The sequence below is a fragment of the Halichoerus grypus genome, chromosome 12 (genome assembly GCF_964656455.1).
Source record: "Halichoerus grypus chromosome 12, mHalGry1.hap1.1, whole genome shotgun sequence".
NCBI classification, from domain to species: domain Eukaryota; kingdom Metazoa; phylum Chordata; class Mammalia; order Carnivora; family Phocidae; genus Halichoerus; species Halichoerus grypus.
In genome coordinates, this window is record NC_135723.1 from 323,463 (window position 1) to 345,561 (window position 22,099).

Here is a 22,099-nt window from a genome sequence, read left to right on the forward strand (position 1 = left end):
TCCCTCTGCATCACCGGTCTGTGGCCTCCCAGCAGCCTGCCCACCTCTCTGCCCTCTGGCTGGGCGTTTCTGCTTCGGGGACACTCATCCGCCCTCCCAGGTCCCTGTCACCACTGCAGTCCAGCTTTTCCCCGGCGACCCCCAAGCCAGGCCCCCCCCGCCCGTGTGAGGGTGGGCAGCGCCCGCGTGTCTGACACCCAACACCGGTTGGCCCCCCTGCTTCACCCCAGCAGCCCACGGGAGCCCTCAGCCAACAGCCCTGCGACCGGAACTGCCCGACACGTCCTGTCTTGTGTCCCGTGCACCCCGTACTGTGGTAAGTCAACCCGATCTTCCACTTAGTGAAGTCGTGTGGAGTGTTTTAAAGCCAGTTGTGATACAAAATGAGAGTATAAAGTCACCCGGAGGGAATCAGGGTGACAGCACACATCGCGGAGCCTGGAGTTTGGGAACCGGCGTCACACGCATTCTGCAGACAAGCAAGGTGAGATCGCAGCAGGGCTGCTGCCCAGACCCACCCCTGCCCTGCATGGCAGCCCTGCCTCCCCCAGGGGCGCGCAGCGTGGGGGGCTCCCCGGGAGGTGAGGCCGCGAGCTGTGGGCCCGCCCCAGGCAGCTCCGGCAGGGGTGTGGCGTGGGAGGGGTCCCGGGGTGGACCGGAGCCCCTGCACGCCCTCTCCCGGGACGAGCTAACAGGCCAGGAGGCCGGGCTGCTGGCAAAGGGTCTGGGGGACCCCAGTGACCCCAGGCTGGCCCTAATCCGTGTCCCTTGGCAGCTGCAGGGGCACCGCGAGCCCCCAGCCACCCCAGGCGGGCAGCTGTGCAGGATCAGCCTGGATTGGGTGTAATCCCTGATTATGGGGAACACGGCCTGGGCCAGTGGGCACCGAGCCCATTTACACATGACGACAGCTGACGGGCACATGCCCCTAACCCACCCCAGGGACAGCCCCCCGCCGCCTGCACCTCAGTGCGGGTGAGGCGGACCCTGGCCCCAGAGGTGGAGCTGGGGGCACCCCGGCTCTGACGCCCACGGCCGCAAGTCTGGAGAGCCAGCTCCGCACAAGTCCCCTCTCGGGGCTGATTCCACCCCCGTCCTTCACCTGCGGACCCCCAGCCCTCGAAGGAGCTGCGGTGCTGAGGACTCGGGGGAGGGCACGTGCCGGAGCAAGGACGCTGCTCCCTGAGGGGCCTCAGCCCCCCTAGCACTCACCCCCTCCCCCGCCAGTCCTGCCCTCCGCGCCCCCCCACACCCCTCCCTTCAGTCCCGCTCAGGGCCCCTTTTTGTGGCCCCCACGTCTGTAGTTTGGTTCAAGGCAGACCCCCAAGATCAGCCCAGGGTGCTCAGCGCTCACAGCATGCCCTGTCCTCAGAGCCCCCAACCTGGCCTACTCTGCAGACTCCAAGGGCAGCTCGCAGCCCTGGGCGGGGGTCCTGTGGCGGGTGGCCCCCCCTGGGGGCACCTCTCCACGTACCCCAGCTTCTGCTTCTTCATCTGTGAAACCAGGGCCAAGAGGGGCCGGGGAGACGGGGACACGGATGCTGCCGACCCCTCCCCAGGCTCTGCTGCGCACCTGCCACAGCCCGCCCCCCCCCCCCCCACGAGACCACCCTGCCTCGGTGACGGGCCTCCAGTCCCCGGCCAAGCCAGCCCGGGAACCCGCACCTGCCCTCGGCCCTCTGACCAAGCACAGAGCGCTCCTGGGGGGGGGGGGGGCACTGCTGTCCAGCGGCCGGCCCATGCCCTCGCGGCCGCTGGGGTGGGCTCAGCTTGCCCACAGCCCCCGTGCCCCCCCACTGCTGCGGTGCTCCGCTCCCCCTCCGCCCTGCCCTGGCCCCCAGGCCCGGCACTCACCCAGCCACTCCCCAGCCATGCCCAGCCCCTGGCCCGCAGCCTCTCATCCGACAGCACCTCCCTGCCCGGTGTCTCCCGGCAGGTGGGGGTGGTGCGGCCCTGGGGTGTCACCCATCCCTGTAAGCGATCCCGGTGGCAGTCGGCAGGCGGGCTGGGGCAGCCGGCTCCTCCCTCCCTCCCTGCCTGGGGAGGGGCCCCAGCCCAGCGCCGGCCCCTCACCGCCCCCCCGCTCCCCGCCCTGGGCCCCGGCAGTCAGCACTGTTTGCGTCACGCGGGCCCACAGATCACAGGCGTGAGGCTCTAGTTCACCCCGACTGTTTCTGATTCCTTCCTACACACACATTCACACATGCCCGTCCTCGGCCACAAACTCACGTTCCGAGGCCAGACGCCTTCATGTGGACTTCCCTGTGCTCCCCTTTCTGTCCCCTCCAAGCTGGCCCCTTCCCAGAGTGAGGGCCCCCGTACCGCAGCCGGGGGTTCTCCACACCCCGTGAGCCCCCACAGAGCAGCCAGGGGGCCACTCAAGGTGCTACCTACACAGGGTGGGCGGGGGGCCTGGGAGAGCTGGAGATAGGCAGGGTGGGGGGCCCTGGGCTTCCGGGGCCCCTGAGCCCCTCCTCACCGTGTTCAGGTTGTCAGATAGCCTGGGGGCTGGGGTGGAACAGACCACGTGAACAGGAGGCAGGTGGGGGGCACACAGGACAGATAAGCTATGGGCTGACGAGCCAAGCCAGAGAGAGGAGGGGGCAGAGTGGGACATGGGGGGACATGGAGGGCCGAGGGGAGACAGGGGGACACTGGGGGGATACCGGGTATAGAGGGAATGTGGGGGGATGAAGGTGGATGTGGGGGACACGAGGAATGTGGGGGCACAGAGGGTGACGTGAATGGACATGGGGGTGAAGGTGGACATGGGGACAGAGGAGGACAGGGGGGACACAGGGACACAGGAATGTGGGGGCATGGGGATGTGGATGGATGTGGGGGTGAAGGTGGACGTGGGGGAATGTGGGGGATGGGGGGACATGGACACGAGGAATGTGGGGGCACAGGGGGACGTGGGGTGAAGGTAGACATGGGGGACATGGAATGTGGGGGACACGGGGAGCATGCGGGACAGGAGGATGGGGGACAAAAGGGGATACAAAGAAGAATGTGGGGGCACAGGGGGACGTGGGGTGAAGGTAGACATGGGGGACATGGAATGTGGGGGACACGGGGAGCATGCGGGACAGGAGGATAGGGGACAAAAGGGGATACAAAGAAGAATGTGGGGGCACAGGGGGACGTGGGGTGAAGGTAGACATGGGGGACATGGAATGTGGGGGACACGGGGAGCATGTGGGACAGGAGGATGGGGGACAAAAGGGGATACAAAGAAGAATGTGGGGGCACAGGGGGACATGGGTGGATGTAGGAGGTGAAGGTGGACATGGGGAGCATGGGGGACAGAGGGGGATACAGGGAAGAATGTGGGGGTACAGAGGGGGATGGGGGATGAAGGTGGGGGAGCGTGGGGGACAGGGGCACAGAGGAGGAGGCTCAGGAATGGCCGGGCAGGTGCTGCGGGCAGAGGGTACCCCCCCCCGGCCCTGAAGTGGACAGAGGCAGCCCAGCGTGTGCAGAACCCAGTGGAAGACCCAGCTGGTCAGGACGGCCCGCCTTCTCCCTTTCAGCCCGCAGGCCTGTGGTGGGGAGAGGCTTCTGAAATGGCGCCGTGTCTACACCTCCCTGGGGCCCCGCTGCGTGCTGTGACCGGGACGGTCAGGCAGGCGGTCTGAGGAAGGCAGGAAGCACTGTGGACGGCCGGGGAGACCCTGGGGGGGTGCGGCGGCGAGGCCTGGGGGGGCCTGCAGCGCGGGTGGGAGGGGAGGCGCGGAGGACGGGGGCTGGGAGCTGCCCTGCGGAATTAGTGCCAGGCGCCCAGCCGGCCTGGGCCGTTAGCCTCGGGCAGCCGGGCGGGGCAGCTGAGGCCATGCATGGCAGGGGCAGCAGGCCCGGGGGCACTACTTACACAGAGCAGGCAGGGGACCCTGAGCTTCCAGGGCCCCCGAGCCCCTCCCCACGGAGCTCAGGATGTCAGGGACCCTGGGGGCTGGGGTGGACAGGAGGCAGAGCGTGAGCAGGGGCGGAGGACGGAAGGCCCTGCTCGCTCCCGCCCCGGGGCCAGAGCCTGGAGCTGGGGGGGCGGGGGCGGCCCACGGCCCTGCGGGCCAGGGGAGAAGCCCCCGCGGAGGGCTGGCTGCAGAGGCAGAGGCAGCCCCGAGCCTCCGTGGGGCTGAGGGGGCCCCGGTGGAGCCCCCGCTTAGTCTGCTCTGAGGAAGCATCCCTACAGAGATGGGCTGTTGGGGGGCCCTTCAGGGAGACCCCGTCCACAGCAGGGGCCCACCGACTTACGCGGAGTGGGCAGGGGGCGACCGGGAGGCGGACATGAGGTGGGGGGTTGGCTTCAGAGCTCGCCGAGCCCCTCCTCACAGAGCTCAGGGAGTCAGGGACCCTGGGGGCTGCGGCAGACAGGTGAGACGCGAATGGGAGACAGGAGGGGGCACGCGGGAAAGACGGGGACAGGACAAGGACGAGTGGGGTCAGGCTGGAGAACCCCAGGCCCAGCTCACGGTGGGGTCCAGGGGCAGTGGGGACACCGGAGGCCGGGCTGGAGGTGTGGGGGGAGGGGCCGGACCTGGGCCCTTCAGGGCTCGAGGGACACCCCCCGCCGCTGCCCCTGAGGTTGCTCTCCCAGCCAGACAAGGTGTGGCTGGGGTCTGGGCTGGGCGACCCTCCTGCAGGCTCCGGCCACCTAGGCCCCCCGCCCTCCCAGGGCTAGGGGGGCAGAACTGCAAGGACAGGGCCCCAGGGAGGCCCCCATGCTGACAGCTCGGGCCTGTGTCAGTCTGTTTGTGGAAACCACGTGAACACCCACTCTCCCTTCGTCCAGGGGCCTGTGCTCCCCTCACTGCGTCCCCCAGACTGGCAGAAGGGCTGGCCATCAGGCCCTGGGGCTGATCTCTGTGAGCGTGTGGCCCAGAGGGTCAGGTGGCCCCGCACGCCACCTGCCCTCCCTGGGGAGGCAGGCAGAGCTGGGAGCAGAAGAGGGGGTGCCTGGCCAGGCCGCTGACCCCGCATGGGTGCAGCCCACCCGCCGTCACCGGCCGTGGAAACAGCCGGAACCCAGGAAAAGCCCCGTTGGTGGCTGTCTACCGAGCAGCTGCTAGCCAGGCAGTTACAGACTTCAGGAAGTCCAAGAGAAGAAACCGAGCAAATTCAACCATGACCTTGGTCCCCCGCAGGGTGGGAGCTCCCCCGCTCGTCAGCGCGCCCGCCTGTCGGCCCGCACGCGCTGGGCAGGCCCCGGGGGCTGCGGCCAGGCAGGGCCAGCCCCCCGTGGACACGCAGTGCCCGCATCACAGATGCCCCGCCGCCCCGCCCTCCCCACGTACCTTTTGTGTCCTCGTCCTCTATGGTGGTGTGAGTGCTATCCGATGACTCCTGGGGGACACACAGGGAGGCAGCGGGTCAGGACGCGGGCTCTGTCCCACCCGCCTCCATGGGGCCTGGAGGTGCCCGCCCCAGCATCCCACGGGCGGTCACCCGGCCCCAGCCCCAGGCCGCTCACGTCCCCAAGGGCCAGGGGCCCAGACGCGCCTTCTCCCGACCAGACACACCTGGAGGAAAGACTCCCTGTGCTCAGACGGCTCTCATAAGAGGAAAACGGGCTCTCTGGGACCCCCAGTGAAGAGGAAAGGCACCCCCAGCCCGTGTACTTGGGCAGACAGGACCAGAAGCTTCCAGGAGGTTCTCAAGAGCCTTGGCTGGCCCAGGCAGGATGCAGCCGTACCCACAGCTCCTGCCCTGGAAGGGGCCGCCTGCCCCTCATGCCGGGACTGTCCAGCCAGGCCCGGCTTCTCCCCTGAGGGGGCCTCCGACGGTAGACAGGCAGCCCAGCACCTCCCGCCCCACTCCAAAACCAGGTACCGATCACCTGTCACGGGGTTCCCAGGAGGCCTGCTTGCTCCTCAAAAAGAGCATCCTAACAGAGTCCTCCAGGGCCTCCCTCTGGCCCCCTGACTGAATGCCCTGCTCGAGGCCCGGCCCAGAGATGGGGCGGGGGGAGGTCTGCAGGTTGTAGGATCGGGGCTCATACCACAGCCCCAGAGGTTGTCTAGAAGCCTCTTGCAACGAAAACATGAACCTCACCCCAGACACGGGGTCCCAGGAACGCCCGTCCCGAGCCACAGAGCAGGAGGACACCCAGGCCCTTCTTGGCACCTCGAGTCTGGGTTGGCTGAGAGGCAGCAGCCCATGGTCCCCTGGTCCTGGCCCACAGCCAGGGTGTGGGGCGCCCTCTGGGCAACCCAGGGCTGGGTGGGAGTCTGCGAACTCGGAGGGGGTGCTGGTCCTAGAAACACAGCTCAGCTGCCCGCCGCCCCTCCCGCCACCCCAAGAGCCAGCCCCTTCTCCGGCCCCGGGCGCAGGTGCCGATGCGCTGGGAGATGCGAGAGCACAGAGCAGCAGCGGAGGACGCAGGGGGGCTCAGCAGGAAGCACTGGGGGCAGAGGTGAGCAATGGGGGGGGCAAGGGCATCTGTGCTGCTCCCTCCTCCCGGGGACCCCCTGCGGCCGCCCTGCACGCCTGGCCCCCGGCTTCGCTGGGCCTGGCCACGGCCAGTGCCAGATGGACAGCACGGAGGGTCCTGAGGCGTGGACCCTGCTCTGGGCCCCCACCGTCGACGGACGGTGGACCTGGTACAGCCATGCCCGAGAGGGCAGGACCTGGGGCCTTGTCCCGAGGGGCGGCCGTGGACCTCTGAGGCTGTGTCCTGCCTCGAGAGGGGTCCCTACACACCTGCCCCCCCAACTCTCAGCCCTGGGGCTTCCCCGGGGCAACGCCCCAGACCTGCCCCTGGCCAGGGGGCCTGCCTCCTGCCTGAGCGCAGGCTCCCAAGGGGGCGGTGAGGGGGCGGCAGTACCTTGATCCCGTCCACGGGGTTATGAATGACGGTGGTTTGAGGCTCCTACAGAAGAAGGAAGCACAGAGGAAGGAAAGAGGGAAGTGAGAGGCGGAGGCGGCGGCTGGAGGGAGGAGGGCAGCCGAGCCTGGACGGCAGGAGGCGGAGCGGGCAGGAGAGGCCCGCGGGCCCAGGGTGGCCAGAGAGAAGCATGTGTGCCCGCAGAGCGCGGCAGAGAGCATGGGGGCTGCGGGCGGGGAAAGAGGTCCTCCCCCCCCTCCGCTGCCTGACCCCCTGCCCCGGGATGGGGGGGACACGGTTCTGAAGATGTCATGGGGGTGGGGGTGGCACATGGGATGGACGGGGTCCGAGACGGGGCTGGCTGTGTGGGACCCCCCCCTCCTGGGCTGAGGCCGCCCCCACGGGCCGGTGGCCACCTGGCGAGCCTGGCCTTCCTGTGGGCCGTGTGCGGCTGGGCTCCCTGGAGACAGCTGGGCACCAGCCAACCCCGACCTCTTGGGGCTGCCGGCTCTCCGCGGGCGCCATGGGCACACAGCGCCCCTGCACCACCACACCCCATGCCACCAGCTGGGGGGCCCTGACAGCCAGGAGGCTCCTCTGAACTTGTCGGCCTGCTCCTGCCCAGAAGCCCCCAGGCCTCTCCCTCCCAGGCAGCCACAGGCCAGCACGGCCACGGGGGTGCGTCCCCCTGGCGGCTTCAGGGACTGCGGGGCACGGTCTCCCACGGAGGCCGCCCTGCCTGCTGCTGGGTCATCACCAGGCCAACTGCCAAGCGGGCTTATCTCCCTGCAGATCACTGGGGGTGGGGGGCTCCAAAGCCAAGACCAGCCCCACCCATCGTTGCTGGGAGAAACCCAAGCCCCCACTTCCCAGATGGCACGCCCCCGCGGCAGCCGGGCGGTGTCTCCCCGCCGGGCCAGGCCCCTGCACAGCCCCAAGACCTCCCGAATGGGGCTCGGCCCTCATTCCACACCCGCGCGGCAAGGGGGAGCCGGAGGGCCAGGTGTTGTCCGTCGGGGTTAGGCTGGGGCTGGACCCCACCCTCACCCCAGGCCTCCTGACAGGTGGCCACCGCACAGCCAGGGTGCGGGAGGGCCGGGAGGCAGGGCGCGGAGGGGCTCAGTACCAGGGCGGCCGGAGGAAGTGTCCCCTTCGGGCTGGTGGCAGCGGTGCTGTTTTTGGTGCTGTTTGTCTGGGGCTGTGGAGAGAGGAAGAGGAGGTCGGGGGAGATGGGGGCAGCCGCACCCGTTCCCAGGGCAGGCCCAGCACGGAGGGAGGGAGGGAGGGAGGCCCAGCCGCAGGGTGGGCCCCAGGGCCAAGTGCACTCACCTTCACCGCGTCAGCCTTCTTGTTGAGTAAACTCTTGGCTGCTGCGTTGGGAGGAAACGGGCACCATGAGCAAAGGGCTTGGGGCCTGCTGCTTCCCGCCCCCGTCAGTGTGGGGTGACCTCAGGGGCCAGCCAGGTTCTGGGCATCCCCAAGACGAGTGGGCAGGCAGGCGGCCCCAGGGACTGAGGCAGGGTGGCTTTTGCGGTCAGTGGGGCGGCGGGGGGGGAAGCAGATCTGTCCCCCATTCTGAGCCTGGCTGTCGTGGAACAGGCCCATGGGAGACCCAGGGCTGCCCAAACCTCTCATCCCCGGGACAGGCCCCTTCCCCCGGCCATTCTCCACGACCCTGGAGGACACCGAGATCTCCCCTCCCACCTGGGCCCCGCGGCTCGTGGGCAGTGTGCAAGCTCTGCCGAGAAGGCGGCAGGGTGCTCCCCCCACCCCGGGTAGGAGCACAGGACGGGGTACCAGGTTGGGGTGGTGGGCACCTGCCTGTCATTCTCCGTGTTCTGGGGCCAGGGCAGGCTGCAGCTGGTCACCCACCCAGGCACGGGAGGGGCTTGTCCCAAGCTTGGGTGCCTGCCGGCGATCAGCCTCCTGGCCCCCTCCCACAGGCCCAGGCCCCGGCTCAGAGCACCCAAGGGGCTGCCTGGTTCTTCAGGAACCAGTCCTGGAAGTCCTGACCTTGGGGTCACTTTCCTGGCCCTGCCCTGGCAGCACCGGCCCCAACACGGGCCCCTCTGTCCACTCCTGAGGCCCCTGGGCTCTGAGTGGGCTCAGCAGGGTGACACCCACGGGGAAGGCTGCAGAGGGCCACCCGCGTCCCCGGCTCCCCCCACATGTGGGACGCCCCAACGCGACCGCACCGAGGTCAGGGCAGCCCGGCCCCTGCCTCACCCTCTCCCGTGCCCGCCACCCCCTCCCCCCAGCCCCCCGGCATCTGGGCCCTCCACAGCGGTCAGCGGTAACGGCTGCCAAACCAAAGGGAGTCCGCTTACCTTCCAGGAAAGGAAAGGTGAGGAGGGAGGGAGGAGTAGTGAGGGAAAGAAAGAGAACAAGATTCGTGTGGTCAGGCAGGGGTGCAAGTGTGCGTGGCCCAGGACCCCGCCTGGTCCTGCCCGCCCCACCCGCGCTCCCAGCCAAGCGCTGCCCCGCCCGTGGGGCCGATGTGGGGGGGTCCAGGGGTGCTCTCGCCCCCCACCCCGCCGCGGGCTCCACAGCCTCCAGCCAGCCAGCCAGTCCTGCGGCGGGGCTGCCTGCCCCGAGGGCCCACGGTGGTCCACGGGGGGCGGAGGGGGCCCCTTGACTGCAGGAGACATCCCTGGGCACTGTGACATCAGAGCGATGTGCACACCACGACCCAGGGAGAGGCAGTGGTTCTCAAAGTGGCGTCCCCACACCAGCAGCAGCCAGGCCCACCCCAGACCTCCCGGGGGTGGTAGGGCATCTGTTCTAGGAGATCCTAACCCTGCTTTGGTTTGAGAACCACTGTCAGGGTCCCACGGCCCGCCTCCCTCTCTGTGAAGGTGCCCTTTGCCGCCCTCTGGGCTCTGTGCAGGGACATGGGTGATGTGCTCGGGCAGAGAGCCCTGTGGGGCCGTCCAAGCGCCACCCTGGGCGCGGTCTCCAGCCCCACAACCTGTCAGCTCTCTCAAAGGCTTCCCCCGCAGGGTCCACGGGGCCGTGTGTCACCAGAGGCCTGCCCCCTGGCCCGTCCCCCTGGTCCGGCGGGCCTCACCCCGTGAGAAGTGTCGCAGGATCCCAGTAAGCAAAGGGATGACCGGCGCCCCCTCCCCTGCCCGCCAGGCCTGCCCGCCCTGCAGCACATCCCCCCGTCCTGGGGAGGCTGCATCAGGACCACGCCCGGAGGCCCGGACCATCCCAGGACCAAAATGCCACCTCCCCAGGGCCGCTTCCCACTGTGGGCACCCTGGAAAGCTCCCCAGGGGGCAGCTCCAACCCACCTCCCAGTAACTCACCTCGGAGGGACAGGCCAGCCCTGCAGACTCGGGAGCTTTCGCTCCTGACCCCCACTGACCTCACCCCTCTGCTCCCTGCCCCACATCCAGCGCACACCTGGAGCCCACCTCCCCTGAAGTAGGAGTCATGCTGAAGGCGTGGAGCCCCGGTCCCCCATCCTTGCTGGCTGACCAGCGGGGGGCAGGGCTCCTCCAGGGGCCTGGAGGAAAGAGGCACCCATCCCGAAGGCACGCGTCTCGGCAGCCGGGCAGGCAGGCAAGCTGACCCCACACCCTGATTCAGGCCGGGCCCGCGACACCACGCGGCCCCGGCGTCCGAGCCGGTGCAGGCCGGGGCCGGCCCAGCACCCCGAGGAGACACAGCCAGCCCTGCCTGGCCCTGGGCAGGGGCAGATGGAGACCCCGGGTCTCGAGAGGGCCCCCCTCTCAGTCCCTGACTCTCAAAGCCCACTCTCCAGACCTTGCTCCCCAAGACGGCAACACCCCTCCGCGGACTCAGACGGCTCCACTGGGGCCCAGGCTCCAGGAAGCCTCGCAGCCGACACCGAGCCCCTTAACCAATCCCCAAACACTTCCCCTGAGGAACCCCCTCTAACCAGCGCCTGCGAGTCTGGGCGCAGTGTGGACACACCGCCGGGCCCCTCCTGAAAGCGGCTCCCAGAAATTCACTGCCTCCAGGGCCCCGTGGACCCCGTCTACACTGGCAGTCAAAAGCACAGGTTCGCGGCAGGAGCCCCGGGGGGCCGAGCAGCTGCCCCAGACCCCTGGTAGACAAGCAGAGACCTGTTGCCCCACCCACCAGGGTCCTAGGCCGGCCACGGCTGCCCCCCACCCGCACCCCCAGCTCTCCGGTCTCCTCTCAGGGAAGGCCAAGACGCTCTGTCGACCCGCAGCGTCATCGTCTCTACGGAGACCCCGCGGGCTCCTCGGGCGGGGGCGCTATGTCACCGGGGAGGCTGTCCCCTGCAGAGGAGCGATGGCCTTGAAACGGAGCCCCCCGCCCAGTGCCGCTGGCTGAGATGGGCTGACCTCTGCCCAAGGGCCCAGCCTCTGCCTCGTCCCCTCACTGGTGGCCCGAGACAGCCATGCTGGGCTCCGTCCACATGCACTGACCGCCCCCTGGACAGAGCAGCCCTCGGCGGCCAGGCGGGGGGCTGTGCATGCACACGGCCTCATGCAGTCGCTGCACACCGACGACAGGCAGGTGGGCTCAGGCAGGGGCCCCGCAGAGAGCAGCCCGGAGGCCTCGCTCACTGCGCCGGGCAGCTGCGCTTCAGCAGGGCGCTTCAGCCGAGGCGCCCAGGCTCCCTGCTCCCTGGCCCCTGGCCCTCCCTCCCCTCATGCGCTCCAGAAAGGCTCTGGGAAGGAAGCCAAGGACGGCCCTCCGCGGGCCTCGCCTGCCGGACACGTCCACCGGGCTCACAGGAGGGGCGCAGACCGCCCTTCCCGAGGGTGGCCCTGCCCGGAGTACCCCCAGGAGGAGGCCGCTAGGGAAGGCAGCCCCTGTGGGATCTTGAGGCAAGAGCTGGGATGGACGGCTGGCTGGGGCCGAAGCACAAGGCCCCCGCAGAAAACTACGCCCCACGGCTCCGTCTGGGGAGCCCTGGGATCGGCCTTCGGCTGCAGCGGGCTCCGTGCACCCTAAGCCTGCACCGCCCTCGGCTCAGGCTGGTCCCCTGGCAGGTCCTGCGGTCCGCCAGCGCTCAGGGCTTCTGGCTAAGCTCACAGCGGGGCGGGCGGGAGCGGGCCTGAGGCCCCCCGACAGAAACAGCCTCTCCCCTCACGTATTTGGGAGGAGGCCAGGGGCCTCGTGGAGAGAACCAACAGGACATTCTCGGGGCGGGGGGCCGAGGCCCCCCCATCCTGCGGCTCGCAGGGCACACATGCGCACATCAGGCCCAGCACAGACCGCCAGCTCCATGCGAGAGCCGGGGAGAAGCACGCTGCGGGTGCCTGGGAGCAGGGGCGGCCCAGGCAGGGCGTGCACGGGGCTGGCGAGAGGGCCCTCATGGGGCAGGGCCTCTGCACCCATGCCTTTTTCCCGGGGCCCCCACTCAGGGTTCGGACCCAGCAGCAGCCCTGAGGCTTCCTACGGGTGGTCAAGGTCACTCGGAACAGGGGTCGTGACGGACAAGCGGGGACAAAGATCACAGAGCACAGGGCTCTGACCAGAGGGGTCTCCTGACCCCCAGACTCAGGGGCCAAGACCAAGGTTGGGTGAAATGCATGTGGGAGGAGGCACGGCTTAGGAGTCACCTAGCCCGGCCCCTCCTTCAGCGCACGGGGTCCGAGGCTGCTGGGACAGCGGGGGCTGCCGCCCTGCCCTCCGTGTGGGACCTGTCCACGGCGGGAGCGGGGGCTCCCGGGGCCTCTGGGGCAGCTCTGGAGGCCCGGCCAGCAGCTGCGTGCAGCGAGGGGGCTGCATGCCGACAGGCGGGACCCTGGTCAAGAACATCTACCTTGTTCCACCAGCCCCATGGTGGTGCCGGAGGCCGCGGTGGACATTGTGGCCGGAGCGGTGGTCTGTCTGCCCACTGTTAGCACCGGGTTAGAGACGAGGGAGGGGCGGACACAGACGGGGGGTGGGCAGGGGAAAGGGAGGGGGAGAGACAAAGGAAGCAGAAGAAGATTAGAGTCCACAGTTGGTGGCGGATGGCTCCAGAGTCCCGTTCACAGGAGAGTGGGAACAGGACCGGGGCTGAGTGACAGTTGGAAAGCGTCTGCCTCCTTTCTCCTTAGAAAACCCCAGCGGGGGCTTCTCGCGCCCAGTGGGCGTGCGCACGGGATGGGACCCGTTAGTGCTGGTGTGACACATGCCCCCCGGTCCCGGCAGCACGGTATCACAGCCAAAGGAAGAGGATGGGGTGCTGGATGCGGACGAACAGGGACGGACCCCAGACGCTCCCGCACCCAGTGACGCGGGCGACAGACAACCACAGGACAGCCAGGGGGCCACCTGCCCCCCGGGTGACGCTGGACCAGGGCCCCTGGCCTTGGGGTCGCTGACAGACACCCCCTCGAGCAGCCGCACGCCCCCAGCCCCGCCCACCCCCAGCGCCCCAGGCGGGCGGCCGCCAGCGAGTCCGGAGCTCGGCGGAGAGGTCCCGGGTCCTCCTCTCCCCTCCCGCTCCCACACACAGAACGGGTGCTCAGGGGGCTCAGGACAACAAGGCCACGGAGGTGCCAACCAACACCCGGACAGACACACAGCTGCGGCCCAGGCGGCGGCAGCAAGGACACAGAGACCCAACACGCAGGGACAGGGGCGTGTGCCGGGCGGCCTCCCGGGCCGGGCTGGGTCGGGCTGGGGGGCGAACCCTGGGGTGCTGCCCACAGAGCCCAGGCCTCGAGGCCCCGAGCGGGCAGAAGGCCAGGCCGCTGAGCGGTGGGGAGGGGCCGGGGGTCGTGAGAGAGGGGCAGGCCGCCGGCGGCGGCGGGTCATTCGGAAGCCTTCTCTTCCAGGGGAAGACCGTTCTCACCTGAGAAATTTCTCGTGGCCAGCATGGTGGTGAGGATCGCACCCTGGGGAGAGACACGCAGCTGAGACCGGGACACCCCGGCCTGGACCTCAGCCTGGGGGGCGCCCGCCGGGACCCGGGCCACGGACTCGCAGAGCAAGTCTGCAGGCTCCCCAACCGCACAGGGACCGGCCCCCTACTTCCGGAGTGAAACCAGGGGCCGCCCACTGAGCACAGCTTCTAGGGGGCTCAGGACCACGGGCTCCCCGCCGGCCTCCTCCTCCCCACCCACCCGCCCGCAGCCAGGCTGCTCTCCGCGCCAGGCCTGCGGGGGGCCGGCGCTGCCCACTCGCTCACCCTGAAGCAAGCGGCAGCGACCAGGGGCACCTGCCCCTCCACAGCCCCGGGAATGGGGGGCCCCGAGTGTCGCTGCCGTGCGGGGCCTGGGTCCACCTGACACGTGTGCTCTGGGACCCTGGTGCCTGCCCTCGCCCGGCCTGCCGGGACCCCTCTGGCTGCTCCCAGCCTGGGGCCCTCGAGGGCACGGGCACCCCCGGGGCGGCTGAGCAATGGGGGCCGTGGGGCTGGTGGGCTGGGCGCCGGGGCCCCCGTCTCACCTTGAGCTTCCTCCGGGCATTGAACTTTTTCAAGCATTCTACGGTCTCCTGCCTGTGCATCATGGAGGCCACGGTGGAGCGTTGCTGTGGGGAGAGGGGCCGTCACACCCGGCAAAAGGCTCCGAGGGGGGTCAGCTCCGGCCTCAGGGGGAGGGCTCAGGGCAGCAGGGCCGTGGCACCCCCAGGGCCACCCACTGCAGCAGCAGGCCAGCTGTGCCCCCTGCTGCCCGGCCCCGAGCCCACCACCCCTTTCCGCCTGTCTGCCCCCACCTCACCCTCACGCTCCTGGCCCTCCTGACGGCTGTGTCCCCCACCCAGGCCCCCGGTCTGCCTCGACTCTCCGTCCCCTCACACACAGGACGGGACCTCCTCTACCCGGAGCCCCCACCTTCCCAGAGACGGAGGCCTTGCAAACCCCCCAGTGGGCCCCAAGCCCCAGGCCGCGCAGCACCCAGGAGACCCGGGGGGACCCGTCAGCGGTGAGGAGAGGACCCCAGGGCGCGCGTGCTGGGGGGACTTACGCAGACCCACGGGTGTTTCAGCGCTTCGTGTGCTGTGATGCGCTTGGCGGGGTTGATGGTCAGCATCTGGTTGATGAGGTTTTTGGCTTCAGGAGTGACCGTGTCCCACTCGGGGGACGGAAACTAGAAGAGGAAGCAACGCACGAGGGAGTCTGAAGCCCCCTCCCCAGGCAGGAGCCAGAATCCCCAGGGCTCCGGTGGCTCCTGGTTCTGGGAAGCAGGTGGTGTGACTCCCTCCAGGCCCCCCCCGGACGGGGAGGGGCACAGGGCCCCAGCACTCACGTCGTAGGCTCCTGCCTTGATCTGCTGGTACAGCTTGTGCTGGTCCTCGTCCCAGAAGGGGGGGTAGCCCACAAGCAGGATGTACAAGATCACCCCTGTGCGGAGCAGAGTGGGGGGCCTCACGCTGCCGCCCTGCCCACAGCCCCCACTCTCTGGGCCCCCTCCCCGCAGCCTCGTCCCCCCCCACCCACAGCCCACCCCCGTGCCCTTGGAACACAAGGGTCATGTCCAGGGCTCAGCTCCACCCGAGACCCCCACCAAGGAGGCAGCCCTGCCACAGTGGTCTGCGTGCCCCCCCCAGCACCGAGTGCTCCCTCTGGCCCAGACCTCTCTTCTGGGTGCGGGGCGGGCACTGGGGTGGTGGACTTCTCGGCGACTGCCAGGGTCACGTTAGCAATTCTAGTCTGCGTGGGGAGGGGGCTCCTGGCTGGCGGCAGCCCCGTGAGTCGGCCCGGGGGGGCCTGGCACGGCGCACGTGGCGCAGGGCTCCCTCCACCGTGGCCCCGGGGCCCCACCCGCCTCCACGGAGGTCTCACCGCACGCCCAGATGTCCACCGGCTTGCCGTAGGCCTCCTTGCGCAGGACCTCTGGGGACAGGTAGCCCGGCGTGCCGGCGAACCCTGGGGACAGGGCAGGGGCGGTGTGAGGGCCGAGGCCGCAGCGGACCCCCGCCCTCGCTCCGGCCGGCCGCCTGGACACTCACCAAACCACGCCTGCTGGTCCCCCTGCACCTCGATGGCCAGGCCGAAGTCCGCCAGCTTCACGGCCGCCCCTTTGCACTTGCTGGCCAGGAGCAGGTTCTCGGGCTGCAGGGAAGGCGACCCGCCAGTGTGCGTGTGGTTTACACCCGGGGGGCACGGACGCAACGGGGCACAACAGACGGGACAGCGTCTGCAGGCTGGGGCGCACAGCTCTGACGCCCGCCGTGTGGCTGCTGCCCTGGCGGACTCGTCGTGAGCCCCGGGGGCAGAGGGGAGCTGTCGCACCCAGGCCGAGAACTCAGGGTGCGGTGAGCAGACCCGAGCGGTGCCCCCCGCTGTCCCACATCTGGTGCTCAGGCACGGTGGGGGGCTGCCTGAGGGGTGGCGCCCCCCCGAGGGCCAGGGGGAAGGAGGCATCGCAGAGCGTCTGGCCGCCCCGTCCCGCGGCGCCCACACATGGGAAAGGCCCCCCCACGCCCCCCTGCCTCAGGGAGCAGCGCCCTCGGGCAAGCTGAAAGGGCATTCGTCCCCTGTCCCACGGGAGCACCACGGGGGTCCCTATGCTCTGTGTCCTGTCCACAGGGCCCCTCCCATCCCGGCCTGGCCGCCTGCAGTGGTCAGCGTGGAGCACACAGCGCTCGCAGCCTCTGGGCTTCCTCGTCCCTGACCGCCGGGGCCCCCTCCCTGGGCCGCCCTCCCGACAGGCAGGCCCACGGAGACCACACCGCCATTGCAGTGCCCCATAAAGGCACATGCCTCCGGAAAGACCGTGTTAACACTGCTCGTAACCCTGAGGTGTTAGAAGGTGACACGCGGGGAACCTGTGAAGGATGCCAGCCCTGTGGCAGACACCGGGGCTTCCCCGGGCCCCACCCAGCTGGCTGGGGACGAGCTCCGTCCCCGCAGGTGACACGTGCTGGGGACAGGTGGCCCTGCCTGCCCAGCACAGCCCAGAGGCCCCTCAGCATCTCCATTTTCCCAACGTGAGCGGGGCTAGGGGGCCCCCACCTCCCCTTGCACCCACATCGAGGAGTCTGGCCGGGCAGGCCTTCCACAGATGAGGGGCTCGGCCCCAGGGAAGGGCTGGGGACCCCTGCCCCCCCCACAGCCCCCTGACATGGTGCCAAACCCCTCTGCTCTCCCCTCTTCCCACCTCGGCTGAGAGCAGACCCACCAGTGTACCGCCTCGGGGGTCTGTCCCCATCAGGAGACAGGGGTCCTCCTGGGAAGAGGAGAGGCCGTCTGCCCTCCACACCCGGCAGGAGGCAGAAGGCCCACTGTCCTGCCCTTTCGTTCTTTTCAGCAAGGCCTGCTTGCCCCGGGTCACACCTGGGCTGGGGTGAACACCTATGTTCACTCCTATCCGTGGCCTCAGGGTGAACTCTGAGTCATGGGGTCCAGGGACAAGGTGGGGACGCACGCCTCCATGTGATGCTGCTTCAGAGCAAACGTGGTGACAGACGGTGACGCCCACAGCACGGGCACACAAAGCAGGCCTGGGCGCAGGTGGAGGGACGCAGGACCGTGTGGGACGTGCAAAGAGGGCGTGGGAAGGGGGTCCCGGGCCTGCTTCTGGTGGGACACCATCCCCAGAACAGCCCCTGCAAAGATCAGCGCACATGCACACCCCTGGGTGGCCCAAGGGAGGTGTGACCCCATTCCGCGTGGGAAGGTTGGTCTCAAATGCCACCTAGGGACTCTCGGCAGGAATGACAGGCCCCCCCCCGCCCAGCCCAGCTAAAACGGGGACAGGAACCCAGCTTTGGAGAGCCTGGGAGGCAGGGAAGGCGGAGGGGGTGCTGTTCTTCCTGAGGCCACACTGTGCCCTGGGGGGTGACAAACCGCTTTGCCCAGAGCTGAGCCAGGGGCAGCAGAGACTTGCAGGATGGGCTGGACGCTGGCAGAGGCCAGCAAGGCCGGCCCCTCACCCCTGCTCCCTCGGCAGCAGCCCCACCTGCACACACATCACCTGCATGCCCCCCTGCCGGGTCTGTCTCACCTGGAGCCCAGAAAGACACCCCAAGTGGACATGTGCTGACAAGCTGACTTTTGACAACTGCCCTCTCAGTCCTGGAGCATGGAGGCGATGGAGGGACGTGTGCAAACACACACACATGCGTGCACACACACGTGCATCCTCTCACACATGCACACACGTGAATTCTCAAATGCACACCCACACAAGTACACACATGCACACGTTCTCATGCACTTGCACGCACCCCCACATGTGCTCGTGCACATTTGCACATGTGCTTTGTGCACACACGTGTGCTCATACACACACACACGTGCTCATCCACACACGTGCTTGTCCACACACGTACTCGTGCACACACACACAGGTGCTCATTCACACACACATACTCGTGCACACTCACACGTGCTCGTGCACTCGTGGGTGCTCAAAAACACGTGCTCGTGCACACACACGTGCTTATCCACACACACGTACTCGTGCACACACACAGGTGCTCATCCACACGTACTCGTGCACACTCACAGGTGCTCACACACACGTGCTCGTGCACACACAAAGTGCTCATTCAGACACACGTACTCGTGTACACTCATGGGTGCTCACACGTGCTCATGCACACACACAGGTGCTCATTCACACACGTACTCGTGCACACTCACAGGTGCTCATTCACACACGTACTCGTGCACAATCACGGGTGCTCACACGTGCTCGTGCACACACACGTGCTTATCCACACACACGTACTCGTGCACACATGCAGGTGCTCATTCACAGGTGCTCGTGCACACTCACAGGTGCTCATCCACACACACGTGCTCGTGCACACTCATGGGTGCTCACAAACACATGCCTGTGCACACTCACACGCATGTGCTCAGCCACACACGTGCTCGTGCACACACACATGTGCTTATCCACACACGTGCTCGTCCACACACGTGCTCGTGCACACACGTACTCGTGCACACACACAGGTGCTTTCACACGTACTCGTGCACACTCAGGTGCTCATACACACGTGCCTGTGCACACACACACGTGCTCGTGCACACTCATGGGTGCTCACAAACACGTGGTCGTGCACACACGTGCTTATCCACACACGTGCTCGTGCACATTCACAGGTGCTCGTGCACACTCACAGGTGCTCATCCACACACACGTGCTCGTGCACACACACACAGGTGCTCATTCACACGTGCTCGTGCACACACGTACTCGTGCACACACACACACAGGTGCTCATCCATACGCGTGCTCACACACAGCCCTACACACGTGGCATGCACACTCACAGGTGCTCATCCACACACACGTGCTCGTGCACACACACACAGGTGCTCATTCACACACGTACTCGTGCACAATCACAGGTGCTTACACACACGTGCTCGTGCACACACACATGCTTATCCACACACACGTGCTCGTGCACACACGTACTCGTGCACACACACAGGTGCTTTCACACACACGTACTCGTGCACACTCACAGGTGCTCATCCACACACGTGCTCATGCACACTCACACACACGTGCTCATCCACACGTGTGCTCACGCACAGTCCTACACACGTGCTCATGCACACTCACAGGTGCTCATCCACACACACGTGCTCGTGCACACTAATGGGTGCTCACAAACACATGCCTGTGCACATTCACACGCATGTGCTCATCCACACACGTGCTCGTGCACACACACACAGGTGCTTTCACACACACGTACTCGTGCACACTCACAGGTGCTCATACACACGTGCTCGTGCACACACACACATGCTCGTGCACACTCATGGGTGCTCACAAACACGTGGTCGTGCACACACATGTGCTTATCCACACAAGTGCTCGTGCACACTCACACGTGCTCATCCACACACACGTGCTCGTGCACACTCACACACAGGTGCTCATTCACACACGTGCTCATCCACACACATACTCGTGCACACACACACACAGGTGCTCGTCCATATGCGTGCTCACGCACAGCCCTACACACGTGCTCATGCACACTCACAGGTGCTCATCCACACAAACGTGCTCGTGCACACTCACACGTGCTCATGCACAGCCCTACACACGTGCTCGTGCACACACACACACGTGCTCGTCCACACGTGCTCACGCACAGCCCTACACACGTGCTCGTGCACACTCACAGGTGCTCGTCCACACGCGTGCTCACGCACAGCCCTACACACGTGCTCGTGCACACTCACAGGTGCTCGTCCACACGTGCGCTCACGCACAGCCCTACACACGTGCTCATGCACACTCACAGGTGCTCGTCCACACGCGCGCTCACGCACAGCCCTACACACGTGCTCATGCACACTCACAGGTGCTCATCCACACGTGCGCTCACGCACAGCCCTACACACGTGCTCGTGCACACTCACAGGTGCTCGTCCACACGTGCGCTCACGCACAGCCCTACACACGTGCTCATGCACACTCACAGGTGCTCGTCCACACGCGCGCTCACGCACAGCCCTACACACGTGCTCGTGCACACTCACAGGTGCTCATCCACACGCGCGCTCACGCACAGCCCTACACACGTGCTCGTGCACACTCACTCACAGGTGCTCGTGCACACTCGCGTGCACACAGGACCTCCTGGCACTCCCCTGCCCCTCCAGGGCCTCCTTTTGCACGACATGCAGGCGCAGACAGCTGACACAGAGCGGGGGGGACTCACCTTGAGGTCCCTGTGGACGACCCCCATCTGGTGGCAGTGGAGAACCGCCTCCAGGATCTGCTGGATGCAGTGACTGTGGTAAACGGCAGGTGTGTTAGTGAGGGTGGCCTCGGGGGCGGGGGTGTGCAGGAGTGGGGTGCTGTGTGGCACTGGGGTCGCAGGGAAGCAGAGAATCGAGATGGGGCCTGCCATACAGGAGAGGAGACGCCGGCTAGGAGGGGCCCCCACTGGCCAGCACAAGGCAGGGCCACCCCCTGCACCCCACAGCCCGCTTTCTCCTCTGACCAGGCCCACGGAGGCCACACTCAGAGGACACACCTCCGTTCCCGGGACACCCTCCCCAGGCTCGTGCCGAACCGAGCCCGACCCTGTGCCAGGTGTCCTCTGAGAGGGGGCCAGGGCACTGCGGAGGAGGGTGGCGCCCCAGCCCGGGCCCCGCTCTGTTCTGGGGCAGGACCAGTTCTGCAGCCGGTCCCTCAGGTGCTAGAGCAGGAGGGCTTCCGTTTTACCGGCCCCGAGCGTCCACACTGGCTGCCCAGCTCCAGAGCAGCCCAGCGGTCGTGGTAGCTCTCCTGCCCGGGCCCCGAGCCCTGAGCCAGGGAGACAGACGTCTAGGGCCTTCCGGGCACAACTGGCTGGAGGGAGAGGTCAGCGCTGCCCTCGGACACCTGCGTGTGAGCAACACCGCCCACGCCCCAGCCCCCGATGACCCCCAGCTTCTGCACACACAACACCCTGGGGCCCGAGCCTGCCTCCCCCAGATGGCCCGCGGGGTGCACGGTTTCCACTGCCCCCAGAGCCAGGCACAGGCTCCTTGAGGTCCCAGCCACCCCTGCAGCATGGCCGCCACAGGCCGCCAGGAGCCCCCTGCCCAGGACTGCACTCGCCGCCCCTCTCGGTGGGGGCGAGACGGGGAGACAGACTGCTTCAGGACCCCTCCTGCCACGGCCGGACCCTGCAAGGTGACTGAGGGTCAGCTGGAGGTGTGGGCTTTGTCTCCCTAATAGCAAACTCGGAGTGGGGGGGAGGGACCAGACCTGTTCCTCAAGTAGCTCTGGCCACACCTGGAGATCCGCCCACGGCATACACCGGACTCTCCTCCCTGCACAGGCCAGGGCCTTGGAACCCTAATGATGACGGGTCCTGAGCTCTGGGGGGGTCAGAAGGAGCCAGGCCCAAAGCTGTGGGACACCACCCCCTGACAGCGCCACCAGGGGCTGGAACCACAGGCCCTCCCGTGGCCTGAGTCTCCTGCCCTTGTGACCTGGGGGTCTCCTGTCCCCATGTCCTGGCCTAACTCACCCTCAAAACCTTCCTTGTTCTTGTGACTCCCACAAAGCCCTCATCTGCCTGGAACATCCCCTGTGATCCTCATCCCTGTCCCGGTGGCGCCAGCCCCCGTTACTGCAGTCAGGGGCTCATACTGCAGTCATGCTGACCCCCACGGCAAGCTCGTCGGGGGGACCTACTCCGCCGGGGCCCCTCCTCTAAGGTCAGGGCAGGCCGCGGGGTGCAGGCAGAGGCCAGGCGAAGCCCCCAGCACTTGCCACTGAGGTCACTGAGCCAGGGTCCAGGGCCGGGGACGGCTTTCCCAGCCTGCAGAGACCCACCCCTCACTGCCCACCTGGAGCCCCGGGGCTGTCAGCGCTCATGCACGGCGCTCCGTCGCAGGTCCCTGGGACCACCTGCGCACTGTGG

General features: G+C 67.8%; 1 protein-coding gene across 2 annotated transcripts in view; it reads right to left on the reverse strand.

Annotated features, from left to right (window-relative positions):
• Window positions 1-22,099, reverse strand: part of CAMK2B (calcium/calmodulin dependent protein kinase II beta) — an 80,742-nt gene that overhangs the window by 5,449 nt on the left and 53,194 nt on the right. The window contains exons 6-17 of one of the 2 annotated variants that reach the window (XM_036085265.2): window positions 20,402-20,474; window positions 15,713-15,815; window positions 15,546-15,629; window positions 15,010-15,104; window positions 14,728-14,850; window positions 14,207-14,290; window positions 13,611-13,653; window positions 12,591-12,665; window positions 8,153-8,190; window positions 7,950-8,021; window positions 6,824-6,868; window positions 5,295-5,343 (exon numbers count right to left, since the gene is read on the reverse strand). In XM_036085265.2, coding sequence (XP_035941158.1) covers window positions 5,295-5,343; window positions 6,824-6,868; window positions 7,950-8,021; window positions 8,153-8,190; window positions 12,591-12,665; window positions 13,611-13,653; window positions 14,207-14,290; window positions 14,728-14,850; window positions 15,010-15,104; window positions 15,546-15,629; window positions 15,713-15,815; window positions 20,402-20,474 — 884 coding nt within the window. The remainder of the gene's footprint in view (window positions 1-5,294; window positions 5,344-6,823; window positions 6,869-7,949; window positions 8,022-8,152; window positions 8,191-12,590; window positions 12,666-13,610; window positions 13,654-14,206; window positions 14,291-14,727; window positions 14,851-15,009; window positions 15,105-15,545; window positions 15,630-15,712; window positions 15,816-20,401; window positions 20,475-22,099) is intronic. The other variant, XM_036085266.2, reaches the window with a different exon arrangement.